At 37.6% G+C, this 16,847-nt stretch overlaps 2 protein-coding genes across 3 annotated transcripts in view; one reads left to right on the forward strand and one right to left on the reverse strand.

Moving 5' to 3' along the window:
• Positions 1–9,105, forward strand: part of nr3c1 (nuclear receptor subfamily 3, group C, member 1 (glucocorticoid receptor)) — a 24,239-nt gene extending 15,134 nt beyond the window's left edge. For both annotated transcript variants that reach the window (XM_061235134.1, XM_061235133.1), the window contains exons 6-9: positions 324–468; positions 1,573–1,703; positions 1,996–2,153; positions 3,276–9,105. In XM_061235134.1, coding sequence (XP_061091118.1) covers positions 324–468; positions 1,573–1,703; positions 1,996–2,153; positions 3,276–3,428 — 587 coding nt within the window. In that variant the 3' untranslated portion in view covers positions 3,429–9,105. The remainder of the gene's footprint in view (positions 1–323; positions 469–1,572; positions 1,704–1,995; positions 2,154–3,275) is intronic.
• On the reverse strand, positions 8,463–16,302 carry gnpda1 (glucosamine-6-phosphate deaminase 1). The gene is made up of 6 exons (XM_061235138.1): positions 13,676–16,302; positions 12,852–12,953; positions 12,490–12,672; positions 10,610–10,794; positions 10,328–10,502; positions 8,463–9,809 (listed from the first exon to the last, which is right to left on the reverse strand). Exons 1-6 carry the CDS (start codon positions 13,797–13,799, stop codon positions 9,742–9,744), a joined length of 837 nt encoding a protein of 278 aa, XP_061091122.1. The 5' UTR covers positions 13,800–16,302; the 3' UTR covers positions 8,463–9,741.
• Positions 16,303–16,847: the final 545 nt, after the last annotated feature.

The following is a 16,847-nucleotide window of genomic DNA, read 5'->3' on the forward strand; positions in this document are numbered from 1 at the left end:
ATTGAATGTTATGAATGTATGTGTGCCTCCCATTTGATATTGAATCTTGATGGACACCAGGTCCAAATGGCGGGAGGTGGTTCAGGGTAACAAAGGAACTGTCCATTTGTCACATCTTCATTTTATGTCCTTGTTTGACACCTTGTTCTTTCAAGTTGACTCTCCTGAACTAGGGGGCATTACTGTAGTGAACGAGACATGCATATAATTTAGTCCTGTGGGGTTTAGTTTAGTGTTCCATACTGGTGGGCTTTAGTTTTAGTAGTGTTTCATGTTGATGTGGTTTCATTTGGAGTGTCATTGTTCTTTCTCTTTCCCCTTAGGGTTCCGGAACCTTCATCTGGATGACCAGATGACCCTCCTGCAGTGCTCTTGGCTGGTCCTCATGTCATTCGGTTTGGGCTGGAGGTCCTACCAGCAATGCAATGGAAGCATGCTCTGTTTTGCCCCAGATCTGGTTATGAATGAGTAAGTATAATGATGAATACAGATGTTACCATTACCATAGCACTGCCGCCTCACAGCAAGGAGGTTCTGGGTTTGAATCCCCGTCAGCCGGGGCCTCTGTGCGGAGTTTGCATGTTCTCCCCGTGTCTGCGTGGGTTTCCTCAGGGTACTCCGCTTTCCTCCCACAGTCCAAAGACATGCAGGTTAGGCTGATTGGAGAGTCTAAATTGCCCATAGGTATGAGTGTGTGAGTGAATGGTGTGTGTGCCCTGCGATGGACTGGCGACCTGTCCAGGGTGTATTCCTGTCTTTCGCCCAATGTATGCTGGGATAGGCTCCAACCCCCCTGCGACCCTGTTCAGGATAAGCGGGTTAGGATAATTAATTCATTAATTAATGAATGAATATTGATATGATTCTGAACATTGCCAGTGCCTGTTTACATTAGTTGCCATACGGAGCTGAGCATAATTGTCTATATCCTCATGTGGGAACTGTGGGGTCCTATCCACTGCGGGTGCCCAACCCCCTCTGTGCACTTTGGCACCCACAGTCTGCCTGCACGTGCTGCACATTGAGGGATTTTGCCTAATTGACTTAATCTCCATCCTGTTTTAGCGCCTTATCTCCAGGTATGCATATGTATGAGCACATCTAACTGTGCATCAAACGGACAGTCAAAAACGGACCTAATCCCCACTAATGACATTTTAAGAGTGATCAATTGTGATAATTAGTATATCCCAGTAGATAGTGAGACCTTGTGGCAACTGCATTTGCATTGGAATAGCAGTCACAATCTTCTCGTAAATCTGGCCACCTGAGCTTAACTGGTGAATTGGATTTGAGTGCATACTTGACTGGGCTATTCTAACCGGATTTCAGCACTGAGCGACTGTTACCAGTTTAATTCTAAACTGGGAAAGAATCTGAAAGGTAAAATATTTAAAAAGCAGTAATAACATAATTCCACTTTTCAGTGATAAATCATGCTGTTAGTCAATCGTTCATGTCCCAAGCAGTCGCTTCTTGTACCTGTTTTGTGCGTAATGTGCACCCCAAGTAGTTTTATTTGAATTGTTAGTTTGTGGTTGGTATTCCAATGCTGGTGTCTGTGTGGCACAGGGAGCGAATGAAGCTTCCCTATATGAGCGACCAGTGCGAGCAGATGCTGAAGATCTCCAATGAGTTTGTGCGGCTGCAGGTGTCCCATGACGAGTACCTGTGTATGAAGGTTCTCCTGCTTCTAAGCACAAGTGAGTTTCACCCACAAAGCTAGCGTATTTTCTCATGAAGCATAAATCAAGCTTTTAGTGGCACCTGTCTGGTGACAATGAAACGGATTTAATTAGTTTACTGAGCACTGATGGAAATGGTGTCAACACAACTGATATGTAAATAGAACACTTGTTCCCACTTAAGCAGCCAGGGAGCGTGTTTGCTCAGCTTATTTTTTTTGAAGTATTGGAATCCAGCTGTGTCTTCATGGGTGTATTTAAAGTCATGGGAATTGTTCATGTAAATGTCTTGTCTTGTTCCTGTCTGTAGTTCCAAAGGACGGACTGAAGAGCCAGGCCATTTTTGATGAGATTCGCATGTCCTACATCAAGGAGCTGGGCAAGGCTATTGTTAAACGTGAGGAGAACTCCAGCCAGAACTGGCAGAGGTTCTACCAGCTCACCAAACTGCTGGACTCCATGCACGAGGTAAGCAGGACAGTATATGGCTTCATTTTGATGTTCTGCATGGGTTTGCATTATGGCTATTTGCATGGCCAAGTTAACAACCAAGTTTCCAATGTGTAAGTTTAGGGGCTATGCAAAAAAGAAAAAAAAAAGAAAAAGAAAAAAGGTTAACCAATAACAGACTCCAATGGCAATCAAAAACCTAGAATCAAAACTAGATGCTGAATGCTTTGTTATACCTGCACTAAGGAACAAGTACAATTACATAGCATTATGCCCACAGTAGCTCACATCTGACAGATTAAAAATGGATTTTCGTTGGTTGTATGTAATTTTACTGGGTTCTGTTAACCTAAGCATGCATAATGTGGGGAAAAAAAGGAATACCTTTTATTTTGTCTTTCTTGAAATTACCTGTTTAGGGAACTGTTTTGTAAAAGCTCTATTGATCTCTATTCATTCTGTGAGCACCTGCTATTAACAATAATTTCCTTACATTTTGTTCGAGATATTTCTAAAAAGCAGTAGTAGTAAACAATTTAATTTGTTTTTAACACTCAACCAATACAAAGTATTAAGCATTGTGGTTATATTTGTCCTGTATCGGCAACAAAAGTGCAAATCTTGCCTGCTGCTGCACTTGACCAAATAACTGAGCAGTAGAAGTCATTGACATGAATTTTGAAAATCTTTTTGTCATTGCAATACTTCCTGTTTTTTTGATAGCTTAATTTGTGCCTCCTATTATTACTTACTATCAAAAATGACTCCAGCTGTCTTTGGTTGACTTGTCTGATCACTGTATTATTTATGTGTTGATTTCAACAAGGCACTGAAAGTCTCTTGAACCATAAACCACACATTTAGTCTTATTTTGAACATATTTTGTTCAAATTATTATCCCTTATTGTTCTTGCATGCAGTCAGCAGAGTAAAATGGCACGTTGATTTAATCAATTAATTCAACTAAAGAATTTGATAAATGTACATTGGAAAATGTATGCCTTGAATGGTAACAAAGTAATGCTAACACCATTTGGCAAAGCAATGGTATTTGTGCAGTCAAACTACTGGTTTCTGCATCTCAGCTTGTGCAAAGCGTGGTGCCTGTGCATAAACGCTGTGGACTTGTCATTTCTACAGATCGTGGGAGGGCTCCTGAACTTCTGCTTCTACACGTTTGTGAATAAATCCCTGAGTGTGGAGTTTCCCGAGATGCTGGCGGAGATGATCAGCAACCAGTTACCAAAATTCAAAGCCGGGAGCGTGAAGCCGCTGCTCTTCCATCAGAAATGACAGCCTTACGGTGTGACACAATGCCTTAACTTCCACCAGCCCACCCCCCTGACCCTGGAGAAAGCATTCGGACCACGCGGACCGGAGCGTGAAAGAGGGAAAAGACATGCATCAAAACACATCAAGTGGTAAAATCCTGACTGAAATGGTTCTGTAATTGTATAAACTTAAACACTGTCTAGTGAAAGATAGCGAAGCAAGACAGTGCTGACGCTTGCATTTTAGCATTTTATAGGTCAGTCACCATTATACATGCTTAAATGACAAAACACACACGGTTTAATATGCTAATATTTGGTTGAGAACATAAATGCAAATTACCATGATTTTTTGGCAAATTGCCAACATTTAACAGCAGTTATTTTTTATGCAAGGGATGCCAAATGTGAAAAAAAACACATTTATGATTTATTTATATTAATCTATGAATTAAAACGTCTTGAGTTTAGCATTCCTTTGAATTGGCCCAAAATGTCTGAAAAAAACACAAGTATATTTTATACAGTTAAATCATTCAGTTTGTGCATGCAGAGTGCTTAAAAGGATGACAGCTCTATATCAGAAAAGGGAAAAGATGTGCCTTTTTTTTAGCTTTGGTGTGTAATTGTATCCATTTTCTTCATCTGTCCATTGCGAGTATTTTTCATACAATAACAATTGATCCTCATATTTGTATGAATTTTGTTTTATATTACTTGCACTGGCAATTTTCTGCTTTTTTGATAGCCATTCGTATTTTTCTGAAGGGGGCAGCTCAATATGAATTAAAACCTTAGACATAAGGTATAACCATCCGGAACATACTACTTTTTTATGTTGGTTTCATGTGCTTTTCTCATTATAAAATGTCTTTTCAACACTTTCGATTCTTTCGTAATCTCTGCTTTAATAAAGCAGTTTTAAACTCAGAGTAGAGGCCGGTTTGCTGTATATGATGTTTAATCAATAAGCTTTAGAGTTAGATTTGAATTGGGCCTAGTGACAAACACAAATATCTACTACTTTGGTTTCAGTTATTTTTACTGAAGAAAACAATGCTTTATATCTAGTCTTAGCTTAAACAGGGTAGGTATTATTCTCCCACCAACATTAAAGCACAGAAACAAAACGGTTTTCATTACTTTAGAATAAGGCAAAATAATCTAGTTGCCCAGATGTTAAAGCTGCTACCTTTAAGCATAAGCCATCCTTGATTCCCAGCTCTATGAGGTGTGTCACTTGCTATTCTTCATAACTATTGGATCTACGCCACTGTCTAGCTACAGCATCTTAAACCGTCCTTAAAGCTATGATGTCTACACCACCGTCTAACCGTAGCATATACACTGTCATCCAGCCTCACCTCTCCCACCGCCCCATTGTCTTCATTTCGCTTGTTGCATGTAGCCATTCCGTGTCGATTGGTGTCTGAGCATATTTCATTTCAAATAAAATATTTGTCTTGCTTTGAGTTTTTGCAGCTTTCCTGATCATGGATGAGCAAACTGTGGTTTGGGAGAGGAATGGGGTGATACTCGGGGAATCACTATACCTTGGGCTGTGTTTGAAACCACATACTACTCGTACTAAGTTAATTTTCATTGAAAAGTAGGACGCGTAGTATGCTAAGTATGCGGTTTCCAACAAGCCCTTGGTTTTGCTCATACATTTGTATTCCTTCTGTGCCAAACCGTTTAATTTTCATTTGTATATATATTTTTTTTTAACATTTTTTTTTTGGTTGTGCTTGTCTTAACATGTCAATGTTTATATAAAAAAGGAAAAAAAGCTGGATTGTTAAACCGTATTTTCTTATATTTATGACCTTAATAAAAACGGGTCACTTGCGCTTGTCTGTCCAGGTTTCCATTGTTTGGAGAATTGATAGAAAGACAGGCTTCACCAGCAGACGAATTCTTCATTATTCACCACTGGTTGCATATTTGATTGTCACAACAACTTTACATGCACATATTAGAAATGGAGGATAATTGACACCAGCACATCATCTGGTTCTCAAGAAAATGGTTTCCCACACCCTTTTGTACACAAACTACTACAGTGCATTCATTGGGATAGGCTGTCTATAGAGCACAAAGCTGGTTATGATGAAAGGTGTATTTGCATGTATGCATATATGCAAGTTCCTTCAGAAGTGTTTTATTGGAAATTGCCTAACTAATGGTTGATGAGTGATAACCCAAACGTTATTTCCAAAGGTTGTTTCTTGGTTCGATGACAAAATCCACAATCCATGCATTTTATTGTTCACTAATGCAAATGTTATAAAATGTTTCATTTTATACAGGTTTTTCAATAGCCTAATAACATTTTGAGTTTTTAGACTATGTTTTTTATTATTTCAGAATGTTCTCTATGTATGTCACAATTTGTTTCTGAATTGCTATTCAGAGTAAGTCTCACTGTTCTTGCATTTCATGAAATTGTCTGATACTTCCATACATGGAGAAATAAGGTGTTAAAATAAGATTCTGCTTTTTTGTGTGTGTGTGTGTGTGTGTGTGTGTGTGTGTCTCTGTGTGCAAGTTGTCATACCAGAGCAGACTTGGGACATTTTGTTGAGTTATGTGTGTTTTCTTAAACCGTAATCTCAGGCAGGTTCCATATTAACATTTATAGGAAAACGGCTCCCAAGACTATTTAAAAATGATCTGTATTGTAGAAAACTTTCTTTTGTATGAGTTTTGGATTACTTTCACATACAGTCTCACAGGTCTGTCAGCACAGTTTGGTCCCCCCCTCTTTGAAGTACAGTTGTGTTCAAATAATACGCATTTTTTATTTGTTATTTTTTTAAAGCAAAGAAAATTTATCTGTTCCAAAAAATGGCAGTGTCGACATTTTTCTCTTCAAACCCAAATGCTTACTGTATAAACTGAAGAAATTTTTCAAGATTTAACTTCACTTTAAATTACTGAACTAGTATTTAGTTGCACAGCAGTTATCAAAAACAATGGTTATGCATCTGCATTGCATCGAGTTAACCAACTTCTGGCACCTAGAAACAGGTATTTCAGCCCAGGATGAACAAACTACATTGCACAGTTCCTGTGAATTTTTGGGTTTTGCTTCAGAAACTGCATTTTTAATGTCACCCCACAAGTTTTCAATGGGGTTGAGGTGGTCACTCCATGACCTCAATTTTGTCTGGTAACCAACACCCATTTCAGGGGCATTTCCTCCGGCATACGGCAACATAATCTCTTCAATTATTGATCCATGATCCCTGGTATACGATAAATAGGCTGAACACCGTAGTATGAAAAACATCCCCAGACCATGATTTTTGCGCCACCATGCTTCACTGTCTTCACAGTGTACTGTGGCTTGAATTCAGTACCCAGGGGTCATCTGACGTACTGCTGACGACCACTAGACCCAAAAAGACCAATTTCTCTCATAAGTCAATAGAATGTTACACCATTTCTCTTTGGGACAAATTTTAGCCGATTCTGCATATTTTTCAACAATGGTGCTTCTTACGGTGGCTTCTTGCTGATAGCTTAGCTTCGATCAAACGTCTTCTGACTATAACAGCACTTACAGGTAATTGTAGATCATCTTTGATCTTTCTGGAGCTGATGAATGGCTGAATCTTTGCCATTCTGACTATTCTTCGATCCGTTTTAACAGTAGTTGTCATTTTAAAGCATTTGAGATCATTTTAGCTGTGCATCCTATAATTTGCTGCACTTCTTTATGTTTCCCCTCTCCAATCAACTTTAATCAAATGACGTTCCTCCGAACAATGTTTGGAGTGGCCCATTTTACTTTGCAATTCAGAAGGAAATATATTTTATAACAATGTTTGAAACATTTGCTTCCCTTCTTCCTATTAATAAAGGACAATTAATGACACCTGTTTTTTCACAGAATGAATTAACTCTACACTCTACACTGCTATTATTTTGCACACACCTCTTTCAATGAATGAGTCAATTACTCAGAGCAAGCAGCATGCATTTCATGACAGTTGGGTCTGTTGTTTTTCTTTACACTACTACATCTACAAGCGAATTATTTGCCATGCAGAAATATCACTATTAGTAATAACAGTGGTTTTTGAACACAACTGTAGCTTGCAATTAGAATCCGAGTCACTTTCCTAAACGTGAAGATAATTTCTTGTTGCAAAATATATTTGAAAATGTCAAATGAATGTAAGGGGATATAACAGAATGAGGGCGAAGGTTTCACATTATCCTACCATTCTCATCCCATTTTTAGCCAAGGCTTTAAGTCTAGTACCCATTATCTCTGCACAGATGTCTGATTTTCTGCAATGTAATTCATGCTGACAATTACAATTATAATTTCATTTGCACAAACAACCCATGAAATTATGTATTAATTCAGGAAGTCTAATAAGAATGGGAATGCTTCATTTTTGTTTTGATTATTTGTTTGTTAATGAGGTAACAGAAAAAGTGGTCCATGGTACCGTGGCTTCTAAAATGCATTGCTCCATGTACAGGCTGGGCCCTGTAGCCTAGGAATCTGTAGATGAATGACTGAGTGACCGTTTGCAGTGGCAGGATATAGTTCTCTTCTTCCCATCATGGTTCCGTAGACATAAGTTCCTCATACTATCGCTGCAAGTGTATCTTAGCTACTTAAAAGGAATTATTTGCACTGCTCTTTCATTTGGCACATCTGTAGAGCATTGTGGGGCCTGTAGTGTGCAAAATACTCGCGGTCATGGAGGCTAGTGTGTGCACTTCAGCTATAGTTTTCCTGCACAGATTCAGGAAGCATGGCAGTGAAACGAGGCCACCATACAGAAGCAAAATACTTTGATGGGCACACTACCTACTTTTGTTGTAATATACAGACTAGTTTAATCTTCATTTGATTCACATTCTATTACAAGAAAGGTGCTGTTTTGGTTGTTTTGTTGACAAAGAACTGTATGCAAATTGCTGATGAATTTCTGACTTGTAAATAAATGTAAATTCTGTATCACATTGGGAAAAATTTTAATAAATTGTCACATTTTCAATAAATCACGATTTAAATCAAAAACAGGAGAGTATATTTTACATATAATTTTTATTTATTTTATATATCACGGAACAACAATGACCAAAGCCGATAAACAGAAGGTAAAGCTCATCATTATCAATAATGAATTTGTTGGGTTTTTTTTTTTTTTTTTTTTCATTGTTGTAACTTGTTTTTCTTGTAATAACTGAAAATCAGCCAATCCCTAAAAAAGTATACTGTGTGTGAAAGTAATCAGTTAATTAGAGCCTGAAAATTTGCACTACCCTAAAGTGGATAAAAATGATTTTATAGATTATAAAATACATGCAATTAAGTGATCATTAAGGGCAAATAAGTATTCACTGGCATATGCTTTTCTTTTGCTTGTATTTCAATTATGTAAATGTATTCCAGTGTAAAGAACGAAGTCTATTAGTAAAAAAAAAGAAATAGTTTTTTATTCTGTATTATATCTCCTCTGTAGTAATTGTCTATCTTTTCACCCAGTAGATCAAATGTTGGAATATAAGTTTTTTTTTTTGTGTGTGTGTGGTACTTTTAAAAACCTTCACATTTGTACTCCGATAGATATGATGTTAATGCTATTGTACAGGAAAAATGGTAAGTTTATTGTAATCGCTTATAACGCAGTTAAGATGAGAAATCATTCATATAATAAATGCGCTTTTCCATTTTTGTGCTTATTTTCCCTTTTTTTGCCAGTCATTGCTTAACTGTTGTATTCATTGGATAATTACACAGCAGTTAAATGCATATCTATCTGTAAATGTTTCAAATACATGGGATGTTATGCTTTGTGATAGCTATGAAATCTGTATGCAACATTTATACCAGGAAAAGAAAATTAATGAAAATTTTTACTCTTCTTTGGTATCGGTATCAGTGCCAGAAAAACAGGGCAGCAAAATAATTTGAGACTGAGCTAAGCTCTATTATGAAGACTCCAGGACCAGACCACTGACTTGCTACATATTAACAAAGGCAAACCTACATCAGCAGTCTCAAGTATTACTTTTATTTTTCATAGTGCATACTTGTGGAGATAAACTTTGTCAATGATTACTTAATAACATGCTTTCCATCTGAAGCCTTTATATTTTCTGCCTAGTATGTTACAACATGTCACAGATTATTTTAATAGATGACATGCCATCAAAAATTGGTACGGCCTCAATGACCATGGCAAACGATAAAAAGGCATATGGTGTTTTGATGTGAGCAAATTCTGAATTATAATAATTACTCTCTTATTTTCAGAACATTTAGTACTGTTCATAATGGGTGTCGCAAACTGTATCCATTTCAGTCACTATGGTTTCTGAGACTTCTCTGTTGTTTGGAGGGGTTCCACCAGTTTATTGTGCATCGACATCATTCCTGCGAGTAGAAACAGTCAGACCTCAAAATATTAGGCCTCTGCAACAAGTCTTAAGAATAAGCACTGCAGTGATAAGCACCTATCTGAGTAGACAGTGAGGTATGTGTCTACAAATTATTAGGGGTCAAACACCAATTGCATATATCGCCTGTGACCATGGTTGTGTTGTCCGTTTTGTGCTTGGGCCGCAATCGGCATTTTGTATTTGTAATCAGATGATTTTTGGTGCTTTATTGGATGGATTAGGTCCAGTATAAATCAGCACTACTTAACTGTGGCCCGCAGTCTCTGCAGGTATTTGCTCCAACCATGCGCTACACCACCTGATTCTGCTAATTATTTTACCTGCTTGGTTAAGATAATAAGCTAATTAGTGAAATCAGGTGGTGTAGCACATGGTTGAAGCAAAAGCCTGCAGACACTGCAGCCCGCAGGACGCGGAGGTGAGTAGCGCTGGTATAAATGGTCACATACTTTTGATAATGGTGGCATTTGGGAACACATTTCAGACCCTTACCTTTGAAGTACTTGACAGTTTTCACACGTAGCTCCAGGGTGGCATCCTCGTCACACACAAAGATAGTCTGCGGGTGCTGCTGGAACGCCGACACCGTCCACATGTGATTCACGCCTTCTTCAATGGCTTTGTAGAGGGCGAATGCCTTATGCGCTCCCGTGATGAGGATCAACACCTACAGACACAGTTTCCGTCAATTCGTCTTGCGAAAATATGGGAATTTCTATAGTCTGTTGAAGCAAATAGTTTGTCGATTGTATGGCCAGACAAACATTATTCTACCTCCTTGGCATCCAGGACGGTGCCCACCCCCACAGTGAGGGCCATGGTGGGGACTTTGGAGAGGTCGCCATCAAAGAACCGAGCATTGGCCAGGATGGTCTCCAGGGCTAATGTCTTTACCCGGGTTCGAGACACCAGACTGGAGCCCGGTTCATTGAAGGCAATGTGGCCATCAGGTCCAATACCTAAAATGAGTTAATAATATTTGAAATGTTTTCAAAATGTCAAGGACAAACATAGCAGAATGGATGTGAATGCCACACATACATATATATAAATTGCTGATATTTTGAAAACTTTTTGGAGTTGCATTTCATTTCATTGGAATGCATTTCTAAAAAAAGTTTTTACTATTATTGGCACCCCTGTGATTCTGTGATTAGTAGGGGAGAGTAGGGGGTGACCTTGAGATGTAGCTATAAAGTGACACAGAACTTGCTCAAAATCATTGTGATATTGTGTAATCAGCAACTTGGTTTCTTCTAATAGTACTAATGTTTTTGTAAATGGATTATTATATATATGTACATATAGTTTAGAGTAGCAGACATATCCCTGCACTACACAAGACAGGCTGAGTCTGACTATGAAATTGATGCTTGTACCCAAGAACTGTCATGGGGGTTGTTGTTGGTCGCAGAATTCCACCTCCCAGATCCAGCCCCACTGGTCATTTGATTAAGTTATATTTGGTTTTTAATTCTAAATGTAAAAAAGTTTATATTCACTATGACTTGGTTGTATTCTTATTTATTGAGCAATCTATAAGTCTGTACTAAAATAAGGTATAAAGATGTAATTAATACAAAATATGTGCCTATGACTTCTTTTCTTTTGGTATGACATTTTTTCCATTGTGATGTATTGCTCCCAATAAATGTAAGAAAGAGTGAAAACTGTGATATGCCCCGCTTTCCCCTACTTGTTCTGCCACCCCTAAGGGTAACAGTATGGTTTCTTTTCCTATGATTGATAAAGATGGAGATGGATATTTGGTGCATTACCCAATTTTCTGTTAATTAGAATTCTGCCTTAGGTAGGAAGAAAATCTAGCTGTCATACAAGTCATGTAAATAAGAGCCTGGCAGTGCATGTCAGCACAGCTCGTCTGGCACACCAAACTCAGATCACTTACAAACATGTGTCGCAGATGAAATATTAATCAAGATTCAGTACTTATTTCTGGCCTCAAATGTTTCCATAAACATATTTCAGTGGATTGTTTAGGAGAAAAAAATAGTTTATAAACAATCTGCTGTATTGTTATGTTGTCAAAAACGAAGGAACCGCAGTCTACCCAATCAAGTGTCAGTTATCCCTTGTACTTGTTAATCCCATTGACCATGTGTTCGACTGAACCCACCTACAGTACCGTATATACTGTGTAATAACGAATATCTTCATTTAGGACCATTGTCTGAAGTTCATTACGTTTGTTGAATCCAATGTGGCACACTTGTATGAGCCAAAAAAATAAGAGAAATTTATGAGGCACATTGATTTAGTTTCGAGATAACTTTTTTTGTCTTGTTGGAAAGTCCACGTATGGCTAGATCTCAGTCTCCTGGTAGAGGCAACCATGTTTTTGGCTAAAATGACATGGTACTTGTTTGAATTATTATATTGATCCCAACAAAACCACATAAATCATTGGCAGCAAAACAACCCCATAGCATTAATGATCCACCTTTCCAATGGTGTACAAAAATGTTTCACTTTTGCTCATCTGGCCATAGCACCCCTGGCCCTACTATAAGCGCAAAGCACAGGTCACTTAACATTCAGCCATGGGCTGCGTGATTTCATGTTCAGTTACCACGAGGTGCTTGGATTACTGTAAATAGATCTTTGTCTTTCTAGATTATCTGAGCCCCATATACCTCCGACAAAAAGCTGGATGCCTCCGGCAGCTTTGATCTTGCTTTCAAAATCCCGGCACTCTGCCTCTAGATCAGCAGCGTTGCCGTCCAGAATGTGGGTGTTCTCTGCGCGGATATCGATGTGCTTGAAGAAGTTATTCCACATAAATGAATGATAACTTTCTGGATGATCTCTGGGAATTCCTGCGAGTTAAAAGGGAAGCCATGTATTCATCATACTTTTGTGTCGATCCTTAACCAAAATCAACCCTCCCACAATACTGGTTTAATAAAGCATTTTTATTTCTCAGTAACTAATAAATATATGAGCAACAACATGATAGCAGATTTCTCATAACCTTTAGAAAAGTGAAATAACATACCCACATACTCATCCATGTTGAAGGTCTTTACATACTTAAAGGAGATCTCGCCATTTTTAAAGAACTCAATCAGTTTCTTATAGCATCCTAGTGGTGTACTTCCTATGGGATTAATACAGAATAAAAAATTTAATGCACAAAGATGACACAAAAATCTTAAACACGTCCAATAAAGCTGAAAAAGGCCTAAAAAATATCTAAAAAAAAAATAGAAAAAAAAAAAAATCTTAAACACACACTTCTATGAAATATGATAGATTTGCAGGACATTAAACTGCAGGTAATAAACTGCTTAGAACAGAAATAAAAACTAAGTCCTGGGGGACACCGCATTCCAGCTACAATTTCAACAACTGAAGTATTACAAGCATTTCATTGTTCTGTCCAACCTTTAATATATTTTGCAATGAAGCATCTTAAGTAAAAAAAAAGGTATAACCTTGTCACAAAGAGTAATTTAACCACATTCACATCCCATGATTTTATCTTTATCAGATAAGATAAAGCTTTCATTTCTATGTGACCAGGCAACCGATTCCATTAAAGAGGTTATGTTTTTAAAATGTATTAACTGATAGACTGAAGTGTGAACACCGGTTCTTCAAAATGATACCATTACTTGGAAAGGAAGGGTTCAAAGACAAAGCAAATGGCAATGAATCAAATCTATTGCTGAGCTTATGACAAAAACATCTGAAAGAATTTAAAATGCATTTCATCATTCTTCACTGATCAAGAGATTATACTAACAGAATGTTGACGGTATCAGAAAGGATGAAAGTTTTTTTTGTTTGTTTTTTTTAACATATCTTCAGAGAGCTTACCTGTGGGGAGACCTAAAGTAAAGAGTCTGTCCGGCCCTGGATTAAACAGAAGGATTCTGTTCCTGATGTATTTCGCTGCCCATTCGCTTGCCTTGTCATATTCATCAAGGATAATGAGTTTCATTTTCCAAAACTTGATATCAAAAATGTAATCCTGAAAAACGTACTCGTTGCTGCTAAAGTAAAAGAAAAGCTGCAGTTTGAGAACTTGCCAGACAATACAGCTTGCTTGAAGTTCTGCCCCACCTCATTCAGACTTTAGCCCCATTAAACAGGTGAAACTGGAACACCAGTCAATGTTCAGGCCATAGATGATGCCTGTATTAAGTTAATACAAGAACTATAAACATGCAGGCTCCAAACATTTGCACAAGAAAATGTGTTTGACTGCACTAAATGCATAAGTTTAAAGGTTGTTTTGAGTGATTTATTTATCCCAGTAATGTTCATTTATCTAAATAAACTTAGAATAACTGCTCCATTAGTAATATCTTATTCAGTTGCTTTCCCTCCCTCTTTTCTTAAACCATAAAAAAACTAGTCATATCATATGGCAGGTATGGGTGAGGCTGTTATAAATGCTACATAAGCAACATTACATCATAGCCATCAGGTATATGAGGACTAGATCAACAAACAAAATAAATACATTGCTGTTTTAATGTGTTGCAACGACAAAAACCCCATGAAGCATCAAGTGTGTATTCATGCTGTTGACAAGTACAAACATTAACATTTGTTTACTTTTCTAACAACCAAATATTAAGCGCCATACAAAGAAGGAAATTGACAACGTAGTCCTTTATATCAAATTGATTTGAGGGTATAGTGTATATACTTAAGGTTACAGAGTGTGATAAGTGGGATTAGGGGTTTTTAACCCAGAATAAAAGCACAAGGATCAAGGTTTGCAGAACCAAGATTCAGTTTGTACAGACAAGTTTCTAGTTCGCATCTCCATTGAGGGGCTATCCTTAAAGGCTGACTGATTAGAGTCGAGGAGGCTGCTTTCAGTCAATGGATACGACTGTAGTAGTTTCCAAGAGGAAAGGGAGGAGAGATTCCGGTTAGTAGTTTTGGATAAGGCTATGGCTGCCTTTTTAAGTAAGGGTGTGACTCAGGCCTGCTTAATTCACTGAGGACACAATCAGTTTTACAGGACTGAAGGGCAAGAGGGGTGGGGTCTAACAGGCAGGTAGCTGGATGCTAGGAGCTGTTGGAGAACAGCACTGGATATTTGCCGAAAATGTTGAGTCTCTTGGTATGTTAGCATCGGGAACAGTGGCCACATGGGTGTGGGAAAGTGGCTCAGTCATGTGTCATGTTTGATGCACTAATTTTGCTGTGAAGCTTCGATATTGCCAGCATTTTCCTGATGGTAGGGTACTATTTTACTGTAATCGTATCATACACAATGTAGACTATGGGGTGTTAGTATCTCCATGGGCTATACTTATACATACTAAAATGTAATTCCAGGGCATACAACAAAAGATAACATTCTGCAGAGTACACCAAACATGGTGTTTATTGTGTTACAAGAGTGAATGATTACATATTTAGTGTGTGTACCACAGCTTGTCATGCTTTTTCATTACTTTTTAGTATATCAATGTTTTCATCTTAAACCATCATAGGGGGCAAATGTATTTTTATATTGGACAAAAATAATTTAATTCCATTTCAGAGAGGTTTTTGACCCCTAGATATCCATCCCCATATAATGTTGAAGAGTACAGGTGCATCTCAAAAAATTTGAATATTGTGGAAAATTTCCATAATTTTATAATATTGAGTTGCAGCGACATGATTCACTGGTTGGCAGAGCATGGTGTTTGTGTTCACAAGCATATATTTTCAGATATTCTAGATTTGTTACACATAAAGTGAAATATTTAAAGCTGTTTTTGTTTTAATCTTGATAATTACAGCATACAGTACACAAATCCAGTATCTCAAAATATGAGTATAATTGAATTATACATTAATAATACAGAAATGTCAAGAACAGGAAGATGAGGTGACAGTGTGCACATCTGGGCTTCAATGCACTTGTGTCCCTGGTTCAGATTGGCACCTTATTCTACGTTGCCCTGGATAAGTGCGTCTGCTAAATGACTGTAATGTAATGTAAATATAATGCATGTCCAGAGCACAAAAAGTGGAGGATTGAAGACTGGGAAAGTATTAGTAATTAGTATTTTTTTGAAGGTGCAACATTTTGGTCAGATATACCAATGCTGTATTTGGCATTGAAATAGACGCATAAAAGGAGATTAATATACATAGTATCTTTGCTTGGACTGTCTATTTACAGCTAGTTTAATACCGCAGACAGTAACATGTCCATGGTTTGGTTTATCATTTGCTGTGATATCCCACATTACATGTGTTACCATTTATTCTATTTTTATAATTATACCAGACCAGCAAGCAGTGGATGGGTACCCCTCTATAACTGGGTTTCACCAGACATTTTTCCCCATTGGAGTTATTTACCACACCACCATTTGAACATTTCAGCGTTTCTTTCTCTCCTGTACTTCACTTTCCTATGTAAAGCATCTTTGAGTGTTAAAGAGTTCAATTGCACCTCCATTTGTGTAGGGAATGCTCTTCTGCACCAACCCTTTCTTCAAAGTGAGGGCATACGCCACTAAATTGGCATAATGAGCAGCCACCCAAGAGTTGCATGCAAATTGCATGGCTGTGTATCGAGTTTGTTTTTTCCATATACATGTGTCTCGAACAGAAACGTAAAAGAAGCAACTCAGTGTTATATCTTTATTTTTTTTTATTTATGAACAAATCTAGGACATTAAATGGAACTCATTAAACCTTTACCAGGATTTTCATTTCATTTCTTTATTTATTGCAGATTTTCCCCTGCACTTTCTCCCAATTTGGTTGCCAAATGTCACCTGTTTATTTCAATCGGCCATGGTAGTAGAGGAAACAATGCTACGACCCTGTGAGCTCTTTGATCAAATGTTATTCAAAGATTGAATAATTATCTTCAGCCACGAGCAGACTGAGAATGTGTCAATATTAAGCTCCATTATTGCATCCATTTTGCTCTGCTTTCAGTTTGTCAAAGAAAAATAGCTCTTTTTGATTCAGAACTGCACATTCATTAACACTAGATTTTGTATTTTTAGTAAAAATGACTCAT

This window comes from Conger conger, chromosome 3 (assembly GCF_963514075.1).
Source record: "Conger conger chromosome 3, fConCon1.1, whole genome shotgun sequence".
NCBI classification, from domain to species: domain Eukaryota; kingdom Metazoa; phylum Chordata; class Actinopteri; order Anguilliformes; family Congridae; genus Conger; species Conger conger.

What these genes read in the sequence shown, in the direction of transcription:
- gnpda1 (XM_061235138.1), bottom strand. Translation starts at nt 13,799, where the DNA reads ATGAAACTCATTATCCTTGATGAATATGACAAGGCAAGCGAATGGGCA. An exon ending in CCGTCCTGGATGCCAAGGAG is followed by an intron (nt 10,503 to 10,609) that starts GTAGAATAATGT and finishes CTGTGTCTGTAG; the next exon opens with GTGTTGATCCTCATCACGGG. An exon ending in AACTGTCAAGTACTTCAAAG is followed by an intron (nt 9,810 to 10,327) that starts GTAAGGGTCTGA and finishes TTCTACTCGCAG; the next exon opens with GAATGATGTCGATGCACAAT.